At 34.5% G+C, this 26,575-nt stretch overlaps 1 protein-coding gene across 5 annotated transcripts in view; it reads right to left on the bottom strand.

Annotated features, from left to right (window-relative positions):
• SRFBP1 (serum response factor binding protein 1) overlaps nt 1-26,575 on the bottom strand; it is a 61,435-nt gene that overhangs the window by 8,736 nt on the left and 26,124 nt on the right. For all 5 annotated transcript variants that reach the window (XM_090279050.1, XM_090279055.1, XM_090279051.1 and 2 more), the window contains one exon: nt 10,712-10,783. In XM_090279050.1, the coding sequence (XP_090135176.1) occupies nt 10,712-10,783 (72 nt within the window). The remainder of the gene's footprint in view (nt 1-10,711; nt 10,784-26,575) is intronic.

Raw genomic sequence — 26,575 nt, 5'->3', positions numbered from 1 at the left:
GTGACGCCATCAGAATAATGTCTTTAAATTATACCTGGTACCTGTGCCAGGACCACTTGCTGTCTAAGTATCTTGTGTACTGTATTGAACAATATTCCCCTAAAATTTACGTTCAACTAGAAACTCAGAATGTTGCAGATTTAGCTTAATAAGAGATCGCACTGGATTAGAGTAGGCCTTAAATCTAATATGACTGGTGTCTTTTAAGGACATTTGGGTATAGAGAAGGAAGAAGGCTGAGGCAGAGATTTGAGTTCTATTCCCATAAGCCAAGGGAAGCCTAGGGACATCAGAGGCTGGAAGAAGCAAGGGAGAGTTCTTTCCTAGGACCTTCTAGGGAAGCATAACCCTACTGCCACTTTTGATTTCAGATTTCTAGTCTCTCAAACATAAGAGAATAAATTTCTGTTGTTTTAAAACAACATTTTGTAATACTTTGTTATAGTAGCCTTAGGGAAACTAATATACCTTTATTCTGACTCTTACACATCATCTCCGTTCAACCTCCTCTAAGAAATGTAGTCCATTCGGAGACCATTCATTACATAGAGTATTAAATCAATCCTCTGTTTTTTCAATCCATTGCTGGGTTTCCTGATGCAACCAACACAGGACTTCTTACCCATTTTATCTACCTTGAACAGATATGAAAGAATCTGGGGAGAAAGTTTATTCCTGGTATTCTGAGTCACTAAGTGACAAGCTGGGGCTCCTGAAATTTACGGGTCAAACATACATGCTTGAGTTTTATAAAAAGCATAATAAAAGCTGTAGCACAGAACTATCTATGAAGGACATGATTTTCAGGCTGAAAAGACTCAACACAATATATGAAAATAGAGTAACGTTAGAATATTGAGGTTTACAAACTTTCAGAAGGAAAAAAAACAAAGCAAATCACCAAAAATAAATAAATAAAATTAAAAAAAAAATAAATTCAGGGATCAGAATCAGAGCAATGCTTCCATCATTTTCCTGTAGAAAATGATTTTTGAACTAGGTAAGAATAAAAATACTTTGAGACATGCAAGGTTTAAAAAAGTTTACATCCCTTGAACCGTTCTCCTAATATTACAGAGTGGAGGCCCCAAAATTCCTCAGAGCCTACAGTTTGAGGGTAGGGGGAAGGGGACAGGTTTCAAGATTCCTTTGCTTATCCATGGCTGGTAGCTAGTGTCTTAGTTACGCAAATTGATTTGGTTCTTCCAATGCCCCAAGGAGATGGGAGGGGCTTTGACCATGGAATGGTGAGGAGAGAGCATACAGGACTGCGCAAGCTTCTTCGAATGGCCAGAACCAGTTACCTTGCCCACTGAGTCACGGGCCACGGTTAGGGATTTAAAAATAAGGTGGCAGCCATTTGCAGAGAGAGCACCATGTGGTTTTGAAAGGGCAGGGAGAGCACCATGCTGTTTTAGATGGAAAGAGAGATCCATGCGGCTTTGAAATGGCAGAGGAAGATTCATGTGGTTTTGAAAGGGAAAAGAGAGAACCATGTGGTTTTGAAGGGAAAGGCAGGAGAGAAACATGCATGATCCAGTGCAACATGGCACATATTTTCCTGGACTGTTATACTGAGGCTGATGACATTGTACCCCAGGTCCTGAAGGAGACAGCAGATAGATAAGGGATGGGGAACTCTTGGGCTTGGTTTTGTCTTATAGCCTTTTGGGGAGCAAGGGAAGTGCTGGGTCCCGTGGGAGAAAAGGGCTCTGAGCTGAAGTGCTCACTGCCCTCCCCAAGTTGGAATATTGTAAATTGTAAATAAAGGCTTGTTTTCCTCAACACTAAGTGCTGGGATTCACACCAAGGCACCAGGTGAAAGAAGCCCCTTTCAAAACTTGGTAACACTAAGAAGCTACTGCTCCACTAAAATGAAGGATACAAAAAATGAGGAAGGCATGGGATGTAAGAGGAAATCCAGGCAAAATGACAGAAGACTTAGATTTAGAACACCTGGTGTATGAAATAACGTTAGAGGAGATTTCAATAACTGTTGAGGAGTTTGTTGTCACACTAGAGAGAAGATGGAAAACTAACAAAGTAAGCATAACAATTACAAACTATAAGAAATAGATATATGTAGAAAAGAAAAAGTAATCATTCACTATGTGACTTTTAGTCAAAATAATCACGAAATGTTCAACTAATCTAAATTTGACCCACATACATTAGGAGGAAAAAAAGGCATGACCTGGAGGAGAAATGAGATCTAAATCCTTACAGATCACAGCAGCGTGTCAACAGCTAAGACTTTAAACTGTATTAATAAAAACAGATGTGGGGATAAATTCCATAAGAATCAACTGAATTTGAAAGTGGAGAAAAACTAAAGGTTTCACAAAAAAATCTTGTAGAAGTATTTGATACTTATAACCGGTGGCTGGCAAACTGGCCCATGGGCCAGTTCTCACCTGCTGCCTACCTTTTAAAATAAAGTTTTATGGGAACACAGCCAAGTTCACTTATTCACATACTGTATATGGTTGCACTATACATCACGGTGGCAGAGTTGAGTAGTTGTGACAGAGGTTGTATGGCCTGCAAAGCCTAAAATATTTACTATAGGGTCCCTTTATAGAAAAAGGTGTGACACTGTTCTAAAGAACATGCAAGTAGGATCCTTCATGGAGGTAAACTAAAAAATTAAAAAAAAAAAAAAAATTTCAGCAGGCTCATCATGTTTAAAAGTTAAGTTCAAAACAAAAACATCGCCAACGCTTTTGTTGCCAGATCAAGGGAACAGGTTATAGCACTAACTGCTTCCTGAATTGTGACACAATTCAAGATTCTGGCTTTGAAACAATTTGATATTCAATGCAGTGGCAATACCTTTTAATCCTCAGGCCAATTCCCAGAACATTCACATGTAATGTAAATACAGCAAGAATGACAACAAAAACAACTAGTTCTAACAACCAACCATTATACACACTGCAGGAACCCGCCCTCCCTTCTTTCAGGTCACAAGGGAAAAGAAGACACTCCAGCAGCAGTTATTTAACTGTTTTCAAAATATTGCCTGAAGCAACTAAAAATCTGCTTCAAAAATAATCCCCAATACATTAACATCTGTATTTATAATACAGGTAAGTCAGAAAGTAATCTCATCAGAGGGGTTAATTTCACATTTTTAGATAAAAAGCTCTGGAATTCTAATAATTTTGACAATCTATTCATGTATAATTGCCCAAAACATATCTACTACTGTTCCCAAATCCCTTCTTTGACAACCTGCTAAAAGCTGTGATGAATTGGGTATTTTCCTTTCCAGAGTTAGCTACAACTTTCCATTCTAGTTATAAAAAGTTTCAGAAGTGCAGTGGTAATACCTGCATGTCTAATGTTGACTTGAGGTAAATATTGTTAAGAATCATTTTATCACTGAGTTTATTTACCAATGTTCCTTTTTCTGCTCTGGAAGATATCACAGAGAGACTTAATGATCCAATTTCAGTAAATTCTGTATTTTTTAAAAAAGGCTCTAAAGTACTTTTTTTGGGGGGGGGTGCTGTTGTTGTAACCTTTGTGAAGGATTTATTTGGGGGGAAATACCAGGTTATTAAGGAGTAAGACTGATTAAAAAAAAAAAAGTCATTGCACTGCATAACCCCAGGACTGCCACTCACAATGAAGTTGTCACAACTGGAGTTGTACAGTATATAGTTAATGCAGCCATTTGTAACAGCATTGAGTTCAAAGAATAAAGGCTTGTGTTAGGAAACTGGTTAGGTAATCTTAAAATCAAGTCAAAACTGTTAGTATTTGTTAAATAAAGTATTTGGTCTGTGCACCCTTTACCTCTTGTTAAAATTCAAATTTAAAAAATTAAATGGATGATTTTTAATTACTTTGTGAAGAATAAAATTAAAGAAAATTTAAAGTGTTAAATCAGAGATTTTTTACTTAGGAGAAATAAAAGTTCATATGATTGCTGGAATGTGTAAAATTTGATATTTTTAACTAATTTTCTTTAAATCAAACATTTTAAGAGCTACATGTATCAAAGTCAGGTTTCTGATTTCAGTGTAGTTAGAATAGTTATTGAGAAACAAGTTTTCTTTCAAACTGAGATAACTTTCTTTTATTTTGTGACCCAACTCCAAGCCCCTCTCAAACCTCTGTGAAAAGAAATCAGATATAAACATGAACAGAAAAAAAAAAAAGAGGCTTGTGAAGCAAGTCAGTGGGTCCAGGCTCTCACCTTTGGCAGTGCTTTTGGTCTCTGCTTACGGCACTGGGTAAGTGTAGGAACTCGACAAGAACAAGCAGGCAGCCCCTGCCATGAGACGTTTCACTTATCTCTTCTTAATTTCTCTCTTTGTCCATCTTCCCTCTTCACTTTCTTTCTCCCTCTTTATATTTAGTCATATTTATATTTGTATTTACATAAACATGACTTGTTATGTGAAGGTATGGTTTTATATATGAAGACAACATCATTTTTTGAGGCTCATTGATCTTATTCTAATTTAAAAGGTTAAGACTAATGCACAAATAACTATTCCAAGGCAGAATTTGATAAACTTCACAGGAGATACAGAAAATGCTTTGGAGGTTTACATAAAAACTTCAAATACAGTCATACATCTTAAATTTAAATAAATTTATTTTGAAGCTTATAAGGCTAAGCAGTCTCTGTGAACAAATAGTTTTTACACCTGCACAAAAGTCTTCATAATATTGGGGGGTATGAAAGAAACCACAGCTTTCCTTATTTAAAGCTGACACGATGTTTGCCATGGAAAATTCCAGGAAACTGTGGTTTAACACACCTCTAGTTTCTTCCATTTCAAATAAATTAAACAAAAAAGGGAAAACACTTAAATTTTTAATGGAAAATTTTTATTTTGGCATATGGGTATTTATTGTGAGCACAAACCATTTGGTGTTCAATGTGGAAGAGAATTTTGAGAATGTACATGTAAATATAAACAACAGTCTAAAAAAAGCTCTTACATGCAATGTCCATTCCTTTGAAATGACGCCTAAAACAAACTGACTCTACGTGAACTGGTAGAGGTAGAACACTAGCAGCATTACTTTTAATATTAATTGGAATTAATTTCAATTCTAAGTTTTACCTAAAGATATAAATCAACACCTTAATATCTGTACTTACTAAAAAAAACATTAAGGGAGATAGTAAGAAATAGTCTATTCAGTCAGATTTAAAGAACTGTGGAAAACTATGCAAACTAAGGTTTAGAGTTCACATTTAAGGGAATGGGAGACCTTTTTACATTTGTTAAACTCATAATCCCTATCATACCATGATTCTAAAATACAATTTTACATGTATGAAAACTTACTCCACCCTTTTGTCCTAAACTTCCGTTTTATAGGCTGAAACAAGAAACCTGGGTTTAGAGCTGCCACTTCCCATTGACTGACTATATAGGTATATTTTTGACTTTTCTGGGCCAATTGTCTAATGTTAAATGGGGTTATCATCATCTGCCCTGAGAAAGTTAACATAATATAAAACACCTAGTGAGTCAGGCAACTGGTACATATTAACAAATATCAATTTGCTTTCCCTTATCCTAAAATTATTTAATAATAATTATCTTTTATTTCCTACTGGATTACATAGCCCTTTAGAAAATATTGTCATCTATTCCCTTCATGTCTTCCACAGTGTCTAGCCAATTGCTGTGCATGCAACAGATGTTTTGAATTGAGATGCTCCTGAAAATCTGGCAACAGCTGTCTGGAAATGTCAGCATTCCACTCCCTAAACTCTTTAGCTTTAAACTCTCATCATACACATATTAACTGGCTACTTAACCTTTCTATCCTCTTTTATTTGAAAAATAAAGACACTACTACTATTACCACACACATATGCACACAGGAATATTTTCTATATGCAATCTGTTTTCATGTTTCAATATCAATTGAGATAAGAATGCATAAAAATAATTGTGCAAGATGTAAAACGTAACACAAATTAGTTTATTCTGATCTACTCTGATGGTAACCTCAAATATGCAGAGCTCTATGTAAGTTTACTTATCCCCAATCTGGTCATCTTCCACTGAGCTCTCTTCTAAGGGCAAACTAATTATTAATCAGTACTCCCTCCCAGACATCTGCTGCCTGCCTCATTTTTGTTTTAGAAGTTTCATTTATTAACAGATATTTTAAGTATATTTTATTGATTATGCTGTTACAGTGATCCCAATTATTTTTTTCCCTTTGCCCCCCTCTGCCCAGTACCCTCCCTCTAGCAACACCCCCACCTTGTTCATGTCCATGAGTCATGCACATAAGTTCTTTGGATTCACCATTTCTTACACTATTCTTAACATCCCTGGTTTTTTTTTTTTTGTTCTTACCAATTATGCTTCTCGATCCCTGTACCATTTCTCCCTTTCTCTTGCTTCCTACTCCTAGCTGATAACCCTCCAAATGATCCCCATACCAATGATTCTATTCCTATTCTGGTTGTTTGCTTAATTTGTTTTTTGTTTTTGTTTTTATTTTTTAGATTCATTTGCTGGTAGTTTGGAGTTTGTTGTCATCTTAATGTTCATAGTTTTATCATCTTCTTTTTCTTAAATAAGTCCCTTGAACATTTCATATAATAATGGCTTGGTGACAATGAACTCCTCTAGCTTTACGCTATCTGGGAAGCACTTTATCTGTCCTTCCATACTAAATGATAGCTTTGCTGGAGAGAGTAATCTTGGTTGTAGGTCCTTGCCTTTCATCACTTTGAATAATTCTTACCATTCCCTTCTTGCCTGCAAAGTTTCTTTTGAGAAATCAGCTGACAGTCTTATGGGAACTCCTTTATGGGTAACTCTCTACTTTTCTCTTGCTGCTTTTAAGATTCTCTCTGTATCTTTAACCTTTGGCATTTTAATTATGCTGTGTCTTAGACTGGTCTTCCTTGGGTCCAACTTGTTCGGGACTCTCTGTGCTTCCTGGACTTGTATGTCTATTTCTTTCACCAAATTAGGAAAGTTTTCTTTCATTATTTTTTCAAATAAGTTTTCAGTTTCTTGTTCTTTTTCTCCTTTTGGACGTTGGTATGTTTAAAGTTGTTCCACAGGTTCCTAATGTTCTCCTTGTTTTTTTCAATTCTTGTTTCTTCTTTCTGTTCCTGGTGAATGTTTATTGCTTCCTTTTGTTCCAAATTGTTGATTTGAATCTTGGCTTCTTTCCCATAATGTCTGGTTCCCTGTATATTTTCCTTTATTTCACTTTGTATAACCTTCACTTCTTCCTTTATTTTTTGGTCATACTCAATCATTTCTCTGAGCATCATCCTAATCACCAGTGTTTTGAACTCTGTTTTTCTGGAATTTTGTTCTGTCCTTTCTTTTGGACCATATGTCTTTGCCTTCTCAAATTGGCAGCCTTCCTGTGTTTGCTTCTGTGCATTAGGCAGAGCTGCTTTGACTCTGTGTCTTGGTAGTGTGGCGTAATGTAATATGTGTCCTGTAGGGTCAGTGGCACAGCCTCCTCTACAACCCAAGCTGGGTACTTGAGGTGCACACCCTTCATGTGGGCTGAGTACAACCTCCTCTTATAGTTGAGCCTTCGCTGCTGTTGGCATATCAATGGGAGAGATTTACCCAAGCCATTCAGCTGCAAGGACTGGCTGTAACCACTGACCACCAACCTCCATCTTCCATAGAGGATCAGCTGTGCAGGGACAGGGTGGTGGTGCTCCAACGTGGCCTGTAGCTGGGGGTGTTGGCCCTGGTGTGTCCCGTGTGGTACAGGCCAAGGTCAGCCTCTACCTGTGTTTTGCCTGGGGCACCCTGCCAGATTTATAAAGCAATATGAGATGGCTGCTACTTATGCTAGGCTTGGAGATTCCCAGGCAAAGCCAAGCTGTGAATCTAAACTGGCTGCTACTAGTGCCAGGCATGGAGCTCACAGAGGTTAGCTGTTTGATAAGGATTTAGGAAGTTGTGAGGCAAGAGTTCTGACCAGCCATTCATGTGGGAAAACAGCTTGGGTGGGCCCATAAGTTGGGTGGGGCAGAGTCTCTGGGCATCTCCAGGGCAGGTCAAAGTATTAGCCAGGTTGATGGGAGTCTCAGATATGGCACCAGCTAGCTGGTTCTGTCTCAATGGAGGTGGTTTCTTTATTTCTGCAGTTGTCAGACTTTCATTCAACTCGATTTCTGATGGTTCTGACTGATGGTTGCTCTATATTTTGTTGTAATTTTGATGTGATTGTGTGAAGAGGAGAGCCACGTCTGCCTATGCCACCATCCTAACCAGATCCTCTAAAAGATGTGACAGCCCATTCAAAAACCACCTGGATGGCTTCTGAGTAACTAAAGGAGAAGACTTATAAACAATAATCTATCAACAGATTTTGATATGGAAGAATCTGAATCCAATGGAAGAATATCACAAATGAAATAAAATAGTAACAAAATCGCTGAAATCAAATAGCTTAGGAGGAAATTGAAATAATTCTTAAACAGGGAAGTTTTCCTTGGCTTTAAATCCCTCAAGGATCTTGAAAGAACTTTGATGAAACAACTGTTTTCCCTTCTTCCCTTTCAACCTCCTTTCCTTCTTATTTGGAGGAAGGTACAAAAGGGTAGAAATGTAATCAGTTTTCACTTCACAATATTTAAGTCAGACAGATCCTAAATTTTCTATCTGAATTACTATTATACATTGCATGCCTACAAATCTAGTCATATACAAATGAGCTTACTATTACAAAATAATGACAACCTAATATAGATATTTGTTTCCCCACATTCAATTTAAACACTGGGAGGTTGAAAAAGGGCTGTAAATGGAAGACAGACAATACCCTAAAAAACACATTTTACATATATTACACAAACATTTAACTGCTACTAAACTTTCAAAGTGAAAATAATCTGGCTGAGAAGTTTAAAAAAAAAAAAAAGATGCAGGATATTTTATTTTGGATATTTTAAGTTCAAGTTAAGTGATAAATATTGCCAAGTGTTAGAGACTAGATGAAAACATAATATATAATATTATTAAGGAACTAAAAAAAACTGCTTTTTACTTTCACTACAAATAAACATTAATAAAATATTTGTAGAACTAGCAACCAAAAAGTTCAAAAAATTTATTCCAGTTAAAATTTTAAACTTCATTTTTTAAAACTCTCAAGAGACAACAAAAATACATTCTGCCAAACTTTTGTACCATTACCACTATTCTATTTAAGATGTCATTATTTTGTATGAGATATAGATCAAACCACAAGTTTAAAACTATAATAAAACTAAAATTTTTCCTGCTCTTTTATGAATGAATCCTATGAAATAATATTTACTGTAAAATTATAGTAGCATAAAATAAAGAGGCTGTTGTAAAATTATGCTGCTCATGAGAGTATTTTTTTCCCTTAAGGCTGGAATAGAGAACCTGACATTTATAGTTGGTGATTCCAGTGACCAATATAACAAGCAGGCAGAAAATCAGTAACGACATAAATCACCTGAACAATACCATCAACCAGTTTGACCTAATGACATTTATAGGACACAGATCCCAATGGAATACATACTGTTTTCAAGGGCACATAAAATATTCAGCAAGATAAGCCATACTCTGAATCATAACACAAATAATATAGTTAGAAGAATAAAAAATTTTTAAAGTATGCTCATGTATCATAAAGACAACAGCAACAAATACCCAGAAAATCTTCTATTTGCTCAGAAATTAAAGAATATACTTCTAATTAAACCATGGGTCAAAGACAAAGTTTCAAGGAAAATTCAAAACATCTGGAACGCAAATAAAATGAAACATAATGGCCAATATATGGGATGTGGCTAAAGCAGTTCTTAGAGGGAAATTTAAGCATTAAATGCTTACATTAGAAAAAGAGGTCTAAAATGAGTAATTTAAGCTTCCACTTTAAGAAACTAAAAAAATTCCCAGTCAGGGCACATGACTAGATTGCATGTCAGGTCCCCAGCTTGGGGAGTGAGTGAGAGGCAACCAACCACACAGTGATGTTTCTCTCCCTCTCTTTCTCCTTTCCCCTCTCTCTAAAAATAAATAAAAAACAAGTAAACAAATTATTTAAAAAAAAGAAACTAAAAAAAGTGCAAAGTAAACAGAAATGCAAGAAGGAAATAATAGGAGTGGAGCAAATGTCAATGAAAGGGAAAACAAAAAATATATATATATAGAAAAATCAATCAACGCAAAATTTGTTCTGAGGTGTAACTCTCTTATGCAGGCATTAGCAAAGTGGGTGGAAATATAAAAAGGCAAATAGTAAGGAAGAAGCAGATGATCTGGGTAAAGGTCCTAATTGCCACATAACAGTGGTATAGCCTTAATCACCTCACTTCAATCTTTCAATTTTTCTCATTTGTAAAAAGGGGGTTAAATATAATGGTTCACAAGGGTTAAGAGAAATATTCATGGAAATGATTTGGAAAGAATAAAAGTAATGATTCCTTATTTGAATAAGATTGACAAACTGTTATCTAACACACAAATATCATATTAAGTTAGTTCAATAGACCTTTAACAACCTGGAATGTGTGACAACACAGCAAAGCAAAAGTCATAAATTACCATAAATTTTTTTTTGGTGGCAATAGTGGGGTTCAATGGAGAAAATTAATTATATACTTATAACACCTGGCTTCTTGATAAGTCTTCTTACAAAGGAAACAGTCAAAAATATAAATAAGAAACTTTTCCTAAAAAAATAAAATCCATTGTAGATATACCTTTTTGCAGATTCTTTCAAAATTGATATCATCACCAAGAGCAGATTTTGTTACTATATCAGGTTTCAATTCCTGTAAAAGAAAACACACAAAATAATTTTAGTTATAAATCAAATTTTAAACTGTCATTATTACTGAGTTAAATTCCTATGTTTTGCTTTTAAGAAATATAGTATTAAATAAATTCTTAACTTTTAGAAAAGAGTAACTCCTATTACAGTAAGAAATGATCATGATATGAAAAACAGCCATAGGAAAGTGAATTTAAAAGTTAATCTCCCTAAAACAACTATACAGTGTTCAGATTCTATAAAAGTCAGAAAATTCAATGTGCCACAATATCTCCAAGATAAAAACATTTCTTTAATAAAAATAAGATTAACATAATTCAAAGTGTTAAGAACTCTTAATCTTAAATTTTTACTTATTTTAATGACATAGGACATTGGCAATTTCATCAATTTATAGGGAAATGTCGATTTCTTGAGAAATACCTAATTTTAATTCTTAACTGAAAAAAAATCAAAGCCATAAAATACATTTCTATTATTCTAGGACTTAATTCAGAATTTACTTTAGAAAGTTAAAAAAAAAACACACACAAATAGCAGAGAAAAGAAATAAGTAAAATTACTGACCATGTTTACATGGTTATAATATCATCATATATCCTTTTCATGTTGAAGAGAATTTTAGTTTGAAATGCATTCCACTAAGGGAATGATGGATGACTTTTAAGATCATAAAAAATGAAAATTTTCTATATTAAAAATTTTCAGGTTATATTAATGTGCATCAATGTAGAGACAGATAGATGGATAGATAGATAATGAAAATGTATGTTGGTTCTGAAGATAGAGCAAGCGCCCATGAGTCAAGCAATGCAGTGGCCTCTAAAAGCTGAAAAAAAGGCAAGAAACTGATACTCCCCCAAGTCTCTAGAAGAAATACAGACCTGCCAACAACTTGATTTTAAGATTTTTGATCTCTAGAACTGCTGAGATAATAAATCTGTTGTTTTAAAATACTAAATTTGTGGTAATGTGTTACAGCAGCATTAGGAAATTATTTTCTATTTTCCTACCAATCTTCACATTATAAAATAACTCATTATACCATACTATTTGAACTAGTACCATGTGCTATAAATAATGCCTAAAATTAAATATTTATTTTAAAACTATCAAAGTGAAATTTAGATGCACTTAGGTGGCTTAAACTTTCCTTATCACAACACTCATACTTCAGTATTTTAGGGCCAATTTCTTTAATGCCTTAGTTTTAAATATAACCATTTGTAATTAAAAGGGAACATTACTTACTAAAATATAGTTCTTAATAAAATTTTAAAATGGTATTTAAGAAGCAAAACTATGTTGATAGGAATGTTGTGCCATTAGTGCCATCAGAGTAGATATTGAGGAACTCAAGACTCAAATAGTTCTTTAGAGAATGCAAAAACTGCAATAAGTGCCCACCTGTAGATGAGCGGATCAAAAAACTGTGGTACATTTACACAATGGAATACTATGTAGCAGAAAGAAAGAACTCCTGCCATTTGCGACAACATGGATGGAACTAGAGAGAATTATGCTTAGTGAAATAAGCCAGGCAAAGAAAGAAAAATACCATATGATGTCACCTAATACAGGAAACTAAGGAACAACACAAACAAATGAACTAAGAAGAATAAGGAGTAGAATAACAGTTATTAGGAGGGAGGGGGGAGGGAGAGAAGGGGGATAAGTAAGGGAAGGGTCTAGTCAAGGAAACGTGTATAAATGACTCATGGACATGGACAACAGGGAGGGATATGATTGTGGGAGAAGGGGTGGGCTGGGTAGGGGGGAGAAAAGGGGGAAAAATGGGACAACTGTAATTGAAAAACCAAAATAAATAAATAAATTTAAAAAAAACTGCAATAAATAGTATACTATTTATTCCTCCCTCCCTATACTTTTATTCAGAAGAGATCATGTATTGCCTTTCAGAAGAAGATGCTTTTTGATGTGTTATCACAAATGAATAGATACCTCAAATATCAGTATTCCCCTCAGAAGATTAGAGAAAATTTAACCCATAACTTTTGTGAATCCTTCTGAGTCTGCTGTGGAGTCTTTTGAGGAAGTTCATGCTAAACTGCCAGGACTTACAAATCATCTTTTAAATGCTCTAAATTCTAGAATTTATACATTCTAATACAGAATGTCTAACATATTTTTAAAAGAAGTTTTAAAAGAGCTCTTTTCATTATTCTTGGACTGAATTTAACAGTTTTAACAATAGGTTATAATTTAAACACAAAAATTAAATTACCCATATTTTAAGAATACATTTATTACCCTTCAAACTGATTATGTTTACCATTGTAAAATTCACTAGGGTTTACTAGATTGGCAATTTAAATGATAGAAGATACTTGGGAAATGATTTTTTTAAGATCTTAAATAATTCATAATTTTCAAAGAAAATCATGGTGGGTAATTTCCTGGATTTGTGCCTGTAGTACCTTACCTAACAATACATATACTCTTTTCATTATAAATGAAGGTTTCCAACAAGAGCTTTGAAAAGCAAGTAAGACTGCAGGCTTTGTGGATAAAACTCCAAAAAGCCCCAATTTAGGTAAAGAACAGAACTCTGAAAGACAAATAATATTTAGAGGCTTGAACACTAAAGAGTTTTAACAATTCTAGCTTTCTGGCTAACTACTTACTGGAAACAGTTCCCCTTCAAATGTATTAGAAAGAAGGAAGCTTGAACAAGGTTAGGCAATACACCATCCAATCAAAAGAAAATGGCCCCCAAACAATCAGGAAACAATTTATGCTTTTATTAACCTTTGTCTTCCACTTTCTTGACAGAAAAATGGAATGAAGAGCGTAGAATATAAGTTCTTCAATGGTAAGAATGTCACCTTATTTAGTTTTGACTATTAGTGCCTAGTACGTCACATTTGTTGAACAAAATTGGACTAGAGTTAAAAAATTTTAAATGCCTATTTCTAAGTGAGAAAAGAGAAAATTTAAAGAGGTCAGTAGAGTCTCTTCTCAATAAAAAAGTCAAGCTCAGATTTGCCAAAAAAATTTTAATTGCCAATGTGGGCTTTTGCTACAGAGAAGCAAACTGCAGAGAACAAATACTGGAAAAAACAGCCAGGAAGACCACTAGAGTGTTACAAAGTAGAGCACTTACTGTTCTAAAGTATTATATATTATTATAGTTTTTATTTATAATAGGAAAAGGCAAAACACTACTTAAGAACTCACTGAACCATAGATACTGTATTGTGAATGACTAGGAAACCACATTAGCTAATAAGCCAGGCAGTGCAAACTGAAAAATAATACTTCGCTCTTTCTGAGAAAGAATTTCATGCCAGTTGGAAAACTAAGATCCATTTCTAGACCCAGCAATAAATATTTTAAGATAACAGCTATGTACCTATCCCAAGGACATTTTATATGTACTCAGTGTTAAAAAGTCAGTTGGTCCCCTCCTGCACCACACTTAAACACAGTTAAGAAAATATCAATTAGAAATGAAAGAAAAGAGTTCAGTGTTTATACGGTAATTTTACACTGTGCCATTTCTAGTGTATGGGGCTAATTCTAAGTAAAATGACTAACCAGATAGGAACATTATGCTTTCTTTTATACAAAATTCCAATGCTTTTCTTTCCAGATAAAGTATTTCTTAAATTTTAGAAAGGTTTTACTCTACTTCAGGTTGAATATAACCATTTCAAATATTCTGTAATTTCAAATGCAGAACATAATGCACTATTCTATATGGTAATTTGCAAATTTTATTCCAAAGTTATAAATTATGGACTTGGAGGGGGAAAAATCACCTAGATATACTTTAGTTTATAAAAAAAGTTTTTGAACATTTTTAAATCAAAGAAATTTTAAATATGACTCAAGCATATTAAGTGGCCATAAAAGAGAGACATAGTAAAAACACAAATAATACCATTCTCAATTGGAAAACAATGGATCAAGGATAAATAATGGGAAGATGAAGGTACAAGAATTATTTAACAAGCACTAAGTATGGAATACTGCACAAAACAACTTTAAAATGAGTGTAAGAGACTCATACTAAATTAGAAAAGTAAAACGAACATTTACTCTATTTTAAAAAATGGTGCAAAGGTTTTTCATTTAAAACTGTTTAAATTTATTTCCAGTGCAAAGGAAATTAAAAATACCAGTAATTGTTAATCAAATCTTAACTGAACTTAGTTTCTGAAACTGGGCTTAGCTGGGTAGTTTCCTTAGATTTCCTTAAAATGACACAGGTCTGAAAAGTCTTAATCTTTCAATTTGGGAGCTTATTCATTAGTAAGCAGGGATCTGTGTTAACTTGGTAAGACACACTCTTTCATTTTTACACATTCAATCCAGTTTTTATTTTCTAGCATCAGTATTAATTTGTCTTCTAAATTTAACCTTTCAAACAGAAATATCCAAGCCATCTTAAAGACAAACAAAAGCACTAAATTCTTTACAATATATATGCTACTAATACACGCACAAATCATTAGCATTGTAAGGAATTTCCATATCATATAATTCCACACTTGTGCAGAAGAAAGAGTTAACTCATCTGGCCTGTGCTGCTCAAACTCTGAACATACCTGAAAAGGCCTATTTTCAGGACTGGTCCTTGGCCAGCTCCTGGGAAATGAGCTCTGAGCCCTTAGGCTGGAGGGCTCTAATTTAATCATAGTTTATGTTTACAGTGTAATTTAAGGTGACCACTTCTTTTTTCTGGGAGGCTGGAGAATGAGTAGTTGAGGTCAGTCATGCAGGTGATTCACTCCTATATGACTGGCTCCCAATAAAAACCCTGGAAACCAAGGTTCAAGTGTGCTTCCCCGGATTGGCAACACCTTGCAAGTGGGAGAGGATACCTACAAGCTTATGCCTGGCTTCTTTCTGGACCTCCCCATGTGCCTTTTCCTTTTGCTGATTTTAATTTCTGTTCCTGAACAGTAATAAACTCTTACTGTTAGTATAAAACTTTTTTTTTTTTTTGTTCTGTGAATCCTTGTAGTGAGCTTTAGGGTAATCTTAAAAACCCCTGACCCATTCAGTTTTGGAAGGGGAAATGATAACCCAAGGTTTTTAAAAGACTCATTCAAAGTACTACAAGAGGGCTAGGACAAGAATCCTTACATTTTGCTTTCTGAGACACATCCTGTTGTCAGTAGTGATGATAAATTACAAATATTTTTAATTTCTTCCTAATCACATTAAAATAACATTGTTCAAATTTCCTACATTTAAAGTAGTCATCCACAAATAACCAGATCCGTCAGAACACTCCAGTTCCCTTATTCTACACTGCCAGATTCTAATGCTTTGCTTGTATTCAAAAGAGCATATACATATTTAATTGGAATTACGTAAACCCCACTTCAGTTTTTCTCCTTGTTTTTCTTTTCTCCAGAGGCTTTTGTTTGTTGAACAAACAGAGCAGTCCCCCTTATCCAATGAAGATATATTTCAAATGAATGATCTGTGAATGCCTAAAACCATGGATAGTACCGAATCATAAAAAAAGTGTGTTTTTCCTATATATACACATACCTACGACAAAGTTAAACTTTATATAAATAAGGCACAGTAAGAGATTAACAACAATTAGTGTATAACAATAACAGAGAACAATTATAACAATATACTGTAATAAAACTTATGTAAATATGGTCTCTCTCTCTCTCTCTCTCTCTCTCTCTCTCTTTCTCAAAATACCTTACTGTACTTTACTCACCTTTTCCCTTAAAGGAAGCACTTTATGACTTCTCTTTGGCATATCCAAATTGCCAGTATCACTATTCTTGCACTTGGGGTCATTGTTAAGTAAAATAAGGGTTATTTCAACACAAGCACAGTGAACCATGACAATGGATCTGATAATCCAGATGGCTTTAAGTGACTAACAGGCAGGTAGCATATACATTATAGATACACTGGACAAAGAGATGATTCACGTCATGGGTGGGACACAACAGGACAATGTGGGATTTCACCATGCTACTCATAATGGTGCACAACTTAAAACTTATGAATTACTTATTTCTGGAATTTTCCACTTAATGTCTTCAGACTGCAATTGACTACATGTAACAGGAGCCACAGAAAGAGAAACTGTGGATAAGGGAAGCCTACTGTCCAGAGACCCATAACTATATCATAGCAGTGTTATCTCTGCTTGAGTGGGGAAAGTATGTTTGCAACCAAACTATTTCACATCGGGCTATGGGGAAGAACACTGTATTAAGACAAGAAGTAACTTGGAGGCAGTAACCATGTAGACATTTTAAATTCTAAGAGTCTCTCATTAAGGTTGGGCTTTTAACTTAATAAAATATAAAACCTGTTGTATTTTCCAAAATGTGATTAAAACTCAAAAATAATATTCAGATTATGAGGGGTTAATTCCCAATACAAAGAATCCAGGAAAAGCCTAGATTCTTGGGAGGTGGGTTTTTTATTTTTTTTGTCTATTTAAAAATGAGGCAAGAAATGCAATTCTCTGAAATTAAGAATCTGAAATAACTTAGAGAGCTATTGACATCCAAATCTTCATGCTTTTCCACAGATGGGAATCTCATTATGGTTTCCTTCAGTGACAATAAAAACCTTATTTTCTAAATATTGTTTTACTGTTTCTTAAGTATACTTCTACCAGATGGAACTTCAATAGGTTATATTCTGTCATCATATTACCAAGGAATTAAAAAAAAAAAAAATCTGGGTCTTCCTCCTTCACCTATTTCTGTACTCTCTATTGCAATTAATGGCATCTCCATCCAGCCTCCGCTGCTCAGATCAGACAGTTCAGACACCTGACACTGCAGGCTGCTTTGTCATGCTGTGTTCCCACACCTCTTTTGCTTTCTCTGCTATAGTGTCTGTTGAATTTGGTCACCTCCTCTGTATTACCATTATCCTACACAAAGGCTCAGGACTTCATTATGGATTGTGTGGATTATAACAGCCTAACTAGTTTTTCTGCCTCCAAGACCAGTAATTCCAAGGCCTATTACATGTCACTGTCCTAAAGAATGAAATCAAACACTTTCATTACATAGCCTCAATGCATCTCTTTGCTCTACTATTGTAATAAACTTCTAGGGGTTCTCACATGCCATCCATTCAGTTTTACACAGAATCCCCTGAATAAATTTTCTATTCTCCTACCTCAGTATTTTTGGTAAACTGTCTGCTTTAAAAAAATTTTATTTGTGAAATGCCCTTCTCTAACTGGCCATCTACTTTTCTTACTCCCTTCCCCCCTCAATCAAAATTTATCAGAATTTCAATTCTTGCTTGCTAAATACCACTAAAATGAGAGAGAACTTAGGGAAGTTAACGAAGGCTGATTATAGATCTGAGGGAGGAAAAGTGTAAGCCCTGCAATACTTTGTTATGACAAAAATGGAAGGACTAATAAGGATCTCTCAAAAAGTCACATAAGCTACCTTTGAAGGAATACAATTGGTCAAATTTGGGTGTGATAAAAAGATAAAGACAACGACCATGTAACTTGTTACTCAGATGAGAACCCATGTGAGAATGAAATGAGGGACTACTAAAAATTACTCTGGGACTCAAGTTGTGAATACCAGGAGAATTGCAGGAAAATGTGGTCATATGGTCACTCTAATTATAACTTGTCAATTCCACCTATCACCAAATGCTCTTTATTTTTTCTTAAACCCACTTCAATGATGCTGGAAATCAAGGTTCCTAAACTGAGGCATGTTCTCATGTCTCTCGGTCCAGGTGTTCTATGACCCGAGCTGGCGAGTCGGACTCGCTAGCGCCAACAGTCTTTCACTGATCAGGCCTCAGGGTTTCAAGAAATCCTGTGACATAAAAGGAATCTTGCTTAGTACTCCATCTTCCCTGATGTTGACAAAGAAACCAAACAAAGCTGAGCACAGGTAGTGCTGGTAGTGCTTAACCTTGCGTGCTTTCTGTTAATGTTTAAGGAACAGTGTATCTGTTCCCATAGTCTTAAAAGAATAGATGATTGAATTCCTGTTTTTTGTTTTTGATAGGAATCATTCTTTATAATTTATATATTAACCTCCTTTTGTTGTAATCCCAAGTAAGTAATTGTATATTGTAATCAATATTGGAATGTGCCTGTAAGCTCATTCCTTACCCTCCCTATTGATTTCTATACTTGTAAAACTCAATAAAAGGAGAGGTCTTTGCGCCGCTCGCTGCTGACCTGCCAGCAGCCCTCGAACTGACTCATTCTCCTTGCTGGAATGACTTCCACGCCCTCACCACATTTAATACAACACTTCAAGCAGGCTCCTGTTCCAATTACTCCAATCAATGACATTCTTGTAAAAGTCACTAACAATTTCCATGTTGCTAAATCTAATGAACAGGTCCCATCTAAAGCCTGTACTACAAGGGGTGTTCCTTCCAGGAGATAATTCCTTGGGCTATCATCACCTTTCAACAAGTTAATTCCTTTTTTCTCTTTGATATACTTTCTCTGTATGTCTTTCAGGATCCATACTCTTGGTTTTTCTTCCTTAGCCTCCTTTGCTAGTTCTTACTCTGTTTTTCTAGCGTAAGAGTAGACCAGGATTCTATCCTTGGTACTCTTCAACATCATTATATTACCTTAGTGATTTCATCTAGTCTCATGACTTTAAAGTATCACATACAAGTTAACTCCCCAAAGTCTCGGATCTGTAGCCCAATACTGTCTTCTGCACTGTTATTAAACTGACTAGTTCATATCATCACTCCTAATCCTTCCTACTCTGCTCTAATTTTCCATGGCACATGATCTATTAACATACTAAACAGTTATTTATGTTGTCTTCCCCAACCCCTCCAAAAAATAATTACAAAAGATGAGAATACTTTGTCAATTTTTGTTTCACAGGTGTATTTCAAGTGCCTAGAAAAGTTCATTGCATTTTATAAATGCTCAGAAATACTTGTTGAAAGAATGGATACTGAAGTTGTTTTACTTGTTAAGTATTACAAGTTATTAAATTGAATATCTCAGTTATCTCAATATAGGGTATAGTATAAGCTATACCTACCAGTAAACGCTGCCCCTGTTCAGGAACTATGGAGAGTACATTTAATAACTATGTCTTTCATTTCAAGTTTATTATTTTTAATTATCTAAGTTAAAAAAATCTTTAATCTTGTCCATGTTGAGATATGAATCTAAATCACTATCTTACCTAATACAGAACTTAATGTAGTGAAGCTAGTAAAATAATCTAAAATTTTTTTGTATTTAATTCCACAAGTGCTTCTTTTACAACTTTTCTAAAACAAAAACAATAAAGCAATATAAATTTAAGTCTTCCATTCTACAACTTGTGCAGTTATATTCACCTTTTACAAGTCAGCTTCATTCTACAAGAAGCCTTCCATGAATCCTCAAAGATGTACTAATTGGCCATCCTCCAAAAATACATCTATCAGCATTTTATACACTATATTGAAATGCTCTGTTCACAGGTCCATCTCATTCATCATACTCTCATCATACTCTAAGTTTCTCAATGAAAACATCATATTAATTTCTATATTTCTATAAACCAGCAGAATATGTGGTAAACACAGTACAGACCTAACCTACTTTTGCTGAGCTGAAATAAAGTGTTTTCATCTCAAGAATAGCTCCGAGACAAAATGATAAAAGTATATGAACTTTTCTGGCAAAGTACAGGACTAAATAATACCAGGTAAAGGTTTTGTTTTTTGAATCCTACAATACTAACTAAAATAGCATGACTAACTAAATACATGCAACACAGACAAATGATGATGGACTGGACCTCCATTCAGGATTTCTCTGTATTGAATAGTTTCAGCATAACTTTTCAAAATGGTATTGAAGGCAATGTCTATCTTAAGTAATACTTCATCTATGCTATTTACATGGAGTAAAAGACTATAGAGATTCAATTTTTTTCTATAATTAATAAAAGAGTACTATGCTAAGAACAGTAATATTGAATATTCAGTGGTATATAAACAGTATCAACCCAATTTCTTAAAATTTTCAGGAACTGACATTAGTAGCTTTATTCTTTGCTTTTATAATTATACCCTTCTACATCTTAAATGTATTAACATATTGCTAATTCTACTTCAAAAAATTCATTACAGTTGACCCTTGAACAACATTAGTTTGAAGTACATGGGTCCACCTATAAGCATTTTCGTTTCAAAAAATATACGAGGGGGGACCCAAAAGATCCCTAAATTTATTTATAAAAAGTTGTGTATTTATTCTTACATGTTTAAACTTCAGTCATCTTCAAAGCACTCTCCATTTGATTCAATACACCCAATGAAATGCAACCCCCCCCCAAAAAAAACAGTTTTTGGACTCATGGATTTTGATGCCTTTTAGTGGTTCCGCCGTTTTTATTTCACCTCTTCCACATCAGCAAAATGTTTTTCTTTGAGGACTTTTTTCATCCAGGGAAATAAAAAAGTCAGCTGGAGTGAGATCAGGTAATGGGGGGGTGGGGTCGTGCTGTTTTTGGTCAAAAACTGCTGAACACTCAGCATAGTATGGGCAGATATGCTCATAAATCACCCAACATGAAATGGGCAAACACACTGAAAGAATCTTCAAAAAAAATTCACTGAAGCCGAACGCAGCCTCTCACAAAAATGCCAGCTGGTACGCTGATATACATAGGTTCCTAAACACTCACCTAGCAGGGTAATCCCACTTTCCATGAGATAACTCAGGTTTTTATGGGTCTCCCCTGTATAGTTAGCCCTTCATATCCCAGGGTTCTGCATCCACAGATTCAACCAACCATGTATCAAAATCAATCTGCAGGGTGGAGTCCACAGATGCAGTGACACAACTGTATGCATTGCTCTGTCCCATTTTATATATCAAACTTAAGCATTCACAGATTCTGGTATCCAGGGTGGGGTGGGGAGGCGGGATCCTAAAACCATTCCAGAGCAACAGCTGTAGTTAAGTTTTTGGGACAGTTATAAGTTACACCTGGACTTTCAACTGTGTCAAGAGATGGAGGCCCTGACCCCCATGTTGTTCAAGAGTCAATTGTATTTAAAATTCAAATTCTTAAACCTGGAATGCAATAACAGTCTCAAGCATTATTACTAAATGGTAGATAAGGAAAGAAAAACAACTGCCCTGGCTGGGTGGCTCAGCTGGATGGACCACAGTCCTGTACACCAAAAGGCTGTGGGTTCAATCCCTGGTTGGGAGGAAACATTGATGTTTCTCTCTCTCTCCACCCCCTTTTTTCTCTCTAAAATCAATGGACATATCCCTGGGAAATGGTCTCCAACCTTTCTGGAACCAGAGACAGGTTTGGTGGAACACAATTTTTCCACAGACAGGGTGTGGCAGGGAGACAGGGGCGGAGCTCAGGAGTCCAGGGAGGCTGGTGGGAGACAGGAAGTAGAGCTCAGGCAGTAACTGAATTCAAGCAGAATCCATGAATGGGGAGGAAGGAGGTCAGGAATCCGTCCTCGGGTGAAGATTAAAAAAAATAAGAAGAAACTAAAAAACTCATAACTGACAGAAATTTAGAAATTTTTCTTCACTTTGATTAGCAATATTTAATAGCACTGTTTTATAATCTCTTCAGAGATCTACTTATAGATTTTAATATATGAAAAATGTTAGCAAAGAACCTTTTACAGTGCAGACCACCAGTCAGTGTATAAAAAGACAAAACCAAAAAGAGTAGTTTATAACATACAAATGACCTCACATAACACAAAGAAGGATACAATACAGTAGACTGTTAATGTGTGAAGATAAAACAAGCAGGGTTATTTAGTGCTGTAGTTCTCAATAATGGGAAAATAAATAGATACCCCAAATACTGGGGTCCTTTCTCAATTTGCACAACCCTCCCACTGATATGATATTTGTCACCAGATATGACTCCTCATGCATCTATCGCTGTCCTCCCCTCCAAAGAAAAACCCACATTGTGTAAGAGGTTGCTAAATGTTTTGACAATCATTTTTTCTGGCTTTGTAAGAGTATGCGTGAGCTGATGGTGAATGCCATGTTGTTATCAGAGAAAGCTAGAAAAACTTAAAAACAGGAATGCACAAAGTTATGTGTGGGGAATATAAAGTAGATTGTAGTGTGTAGGTAGAAATGAGGATGAGAGATTAAGTTGATCAGGATGAGAGGAACCAACTGATGAAACAGATTTTAATACCCACGAGGAGACCCCATCTGGTACATAGTAGAAAGTATATTTAGGTTCTTAAACAAAAGAGTAATATATAAAACAAAGTAGGTTTACTATTAGGAAATTTTATTAGTGTCAGGTTTTGCTGGCAGCCAGTTAAAGAATTACTAAATGTCTACAAATAGTACTGTCTCACTTTAGGTCCAAGTTGACTTTCATGTTTAAAGTTGAATCTTCATATTCTAAAAACTAAACTGAAATGCATCTTTTAACTATAAATTATTTTCATCAAGATATGAAAATTACTCATGTGAAAATAATTATTTCAGTGAGAAAAAGCTGAAACAAAAGCTAAAAAGATTTGCATTACATTTAAAAGTAGATATTAACTAAGTATAAACATTATCAAATAATTTAGTCAAATGAAGCTGCAAAACCTTCTTGGCATTATATTGTCCTTCTTCTCACAGTAGAAATACCTTTTAGAAAACGAAACAAAATAGTTTGTTTAACTTGAGTGATTAAACATGATCCCATTTTTAATGCCAAATAAAAATAGCTAAACTGTTCTTGGAACATGAAATTTCCCACTTCTGAATGTTCAAGGGGCAAGCAGAGAAAATGAGATGCAACAATTACATCAGCCTGAAGATTCTACTTAGAGCACTCAACTCTAAGGAATAAGTCAGAGACAGATTTTTTTCATTTTAGAGATTTTCTTCTAACAAAATACCTGGACTTGGAGCGAAAAGTTTACTATTTTTGAAATGGAATCTAAACATTTGTTTAAGGGTGCATAATTTTATGATTATATAAAGAGTAAATAAAATACTTAAAACTAATTTTGTCTTCTCAATATGTTAAGAATAATAATTAGAGAAGTTATTTTTATAGTTATTTTTTATCATTCAGCATACCTAATAAAGAGGCCAAAATTACAGCTTTATATGAATGTTATGTTTACTTTTTTACTCCTAAATTTTTTTATCTACATATTTGCAAGTTTAGTTTCCTTACCCAAAAGTTAAAGAAAACAAACACAAAAAAAAACTGCTCAAAACCTCAAACTTAATAAACAATTACATAAGCCCATAGAACATTATTTCCCCTTCAGTGAATTACCTAGAAAATTCATCAAATGCCCTTAGGAAAATTATATTAGGTGACTGAGGCAGTCTTTCCCTATAATATTGGAATTATGACTAAGATCCAGGGATGCGCTACAAGGGATTTAGGAATGTGTTAAAAAAGAATGGTTTTTAACTGTGAAAATGAAGGATAACCTTTCAAAATCTCAAGAAAGTCAAACTATTTGTTATTGCAAGTTCGAATTTCTTTCAAATACAGTATTTTCTCTAGAACCTCAAGTTTCCAGTAACCTTTCTAAAGGGCACATCTAATAATAAAATCTATACTTGTTTCTTACTTAAATTTAAAAAAGAGCCTAAATCAATTAATACTAGAATTGTGGTATATTCAAATTTGTTTAAATATTATGCTAAATTTAGCAAAGAATATTTAGAAACCTAATCATTGTTACTAATTCATGGTGCCTAGGGAATTCATTATGTTTTAGCTTCCAGATATTACTTCTAAATGTTGAATGCACACATAAAGTTCTTATGGATAACCAGCTACTCCACACCTTTAGGAAGGCCCAACTCCACTAACTGTGTCAAATTTTAAACAAATCTAATTTTGCCACCAAGAGGCAATGATGACAAATCATTTTATTAGTATTTTCACTTTTCGATTAATGGTGATCATTAAAATTATAATGCAAAAGCACATTTCTTTATAATACCTAATTATTTTTGATAATATTGTGTACTTAATACTAAAAGTAAGAGGTCAGGTTAGTAGTGTTAAGAGCATGAGCTACTGATTCAGACAGATTTGTACAGAATCCTGGACTTGCCATGCTCTAGCAGAGTAACTTTGGGCAAAGCAATTAATCTATAAATCCCCAATTTCCACATGAGGCTGAACAGGAGACTTTAAGAGCTACTGTGAAGACAGATTACAGATAATATGGGATGGGCAAAAAAAGTAGGTTTACTGCTGTGAGTACACAAAACATAGTTTACTCTCGTGTTATTATTATTGTATTATTTCCATGTGAACAACTGTAAACCTCCTTTTGCCAACCCCTGTATACGTATGCTGTAGCAGAAAATTTAAAATTATTAAATTGTTTATTAGCAGTGCTCTAAATCTGAGGATGAGCTTCCTAGTACTATAAATAACACGTAAGTCTGGAATATGAAGCTGTTACATAAAACAGCATCCTTGCTATCTAACTGGGATTCAATTAAAGACTATCGAGGAAATCATATCACTTTCGTATATCAGTAACATTTTTTTTTTTATTAAACTGTCCCTTTTCCAGGAAACCTCTGATTATTAGTTAGAAGCAACTCTTACTCTTAAAATTTCAAAGCACCTATCATAACTTAGCCTGTTTTTGAAATTGTGCATACCAGCTCCTTTCTCTGATAGTATAATGTTTTTGCAGGAGTAGGAACAATGAATTACATGGTATATTCCATAAGATAGGCTTAATAATGTCTACTTAGTGTGTGAAAAAATTAAGTCATTCCTTCCTAATTAGTTATCTGCCCTCCAATCTCTTTTCCCTCTAATCAGGCCTCCACTCTCCTTTAAATTTATCTTTCTAGAAAATACATGATTACCCAAAAACCCTTGATCATCCACATTTCCCAAAAGTCTTTAAATTGTATCTCTTTTACCCTTTAGTCACTATCTTCAACCATTTGGTCCTCCATTCATTTCATGTTCCAGCTATGACATTAATTTACGAAGAAACACTTGCTAAATGGCTGTTTTATGCCAATCAGTACACTAAGCACTGGAGATAAAAAGACAACACCCTATCCTCAAAAAAGACATGTAAAAAAAAATTACACTTCAATGTGCTAAGTATATAAAAGAAATAAGAATATTAAGTAGTCCTTCCAAGTCACACTAAGTACTTTCAGACGTATATGCTTTTTTCTTGGTGTGCTCTATTTACCTAGACTGCCTTTTCCAAAGCAGAATCATATTTATTCTTCAAGTGTCAACTCAGTGCCCCCCCATTCTGTAAGTTCTCCCCTAAAATCTGCAAGCAATTAAATTAATTGATCCCTTCCCTAGGTTCCTGAAACTGATTACAATACTGGTATAACATATATCACAGACAGACTCATATGCTTATTTCCCACAGAACAGTACATTCCCTGACAGCAGAAATCTATTTGTCTACATACATAGTAGGTTCTAAATTAAAATTTATTTAATTAACCTGAACTTATAATATGGAATTTATAATAGCTGTTCTTGAAATGTCTAGTCTGTTTTTCATTTGTGATTTTTTTTTCAGGTTGCAAATTTTATGGGTCTTAAGAAGACATATGATCCTTCATAAACTGGGGGCTATTAGATTGCAAAAAACAGAATTATTAACTACAACCAAAACTCAAGTGTTCTACTTAATAGACTAAGTTTCGACAAAAATTAAGAATTAAAAAAGTGAAGATTTATCTCCTTACCGTCTTACCTTAATATACCTTTTAAAGGGTTCAGTTAGTTATTATACAGAAGAAAGGGGAGAATGTAAGTGAAATATATATTTTCACTATAGAATCATTTTT

The sequence above is a fragment of the Furipterus horrens genome, unplaced genomic scaffold (genome assembly GCF_987537825.1).
Source record: "Furipterus horrens unplaced genomic scaffold, mFurHor1.1.pri manual_scaffold_5, whole genome shotgun sequence".
Taxonomy (NCBI): Eukaryota; Metazoa; Chordata; class Mammalia; order Chiroptera; family Furipteridae; genus Furipterus; species Furipterus horrens.
This window is presented reverse-complemented; position numbering and strand designations above follow the sequence as displayed.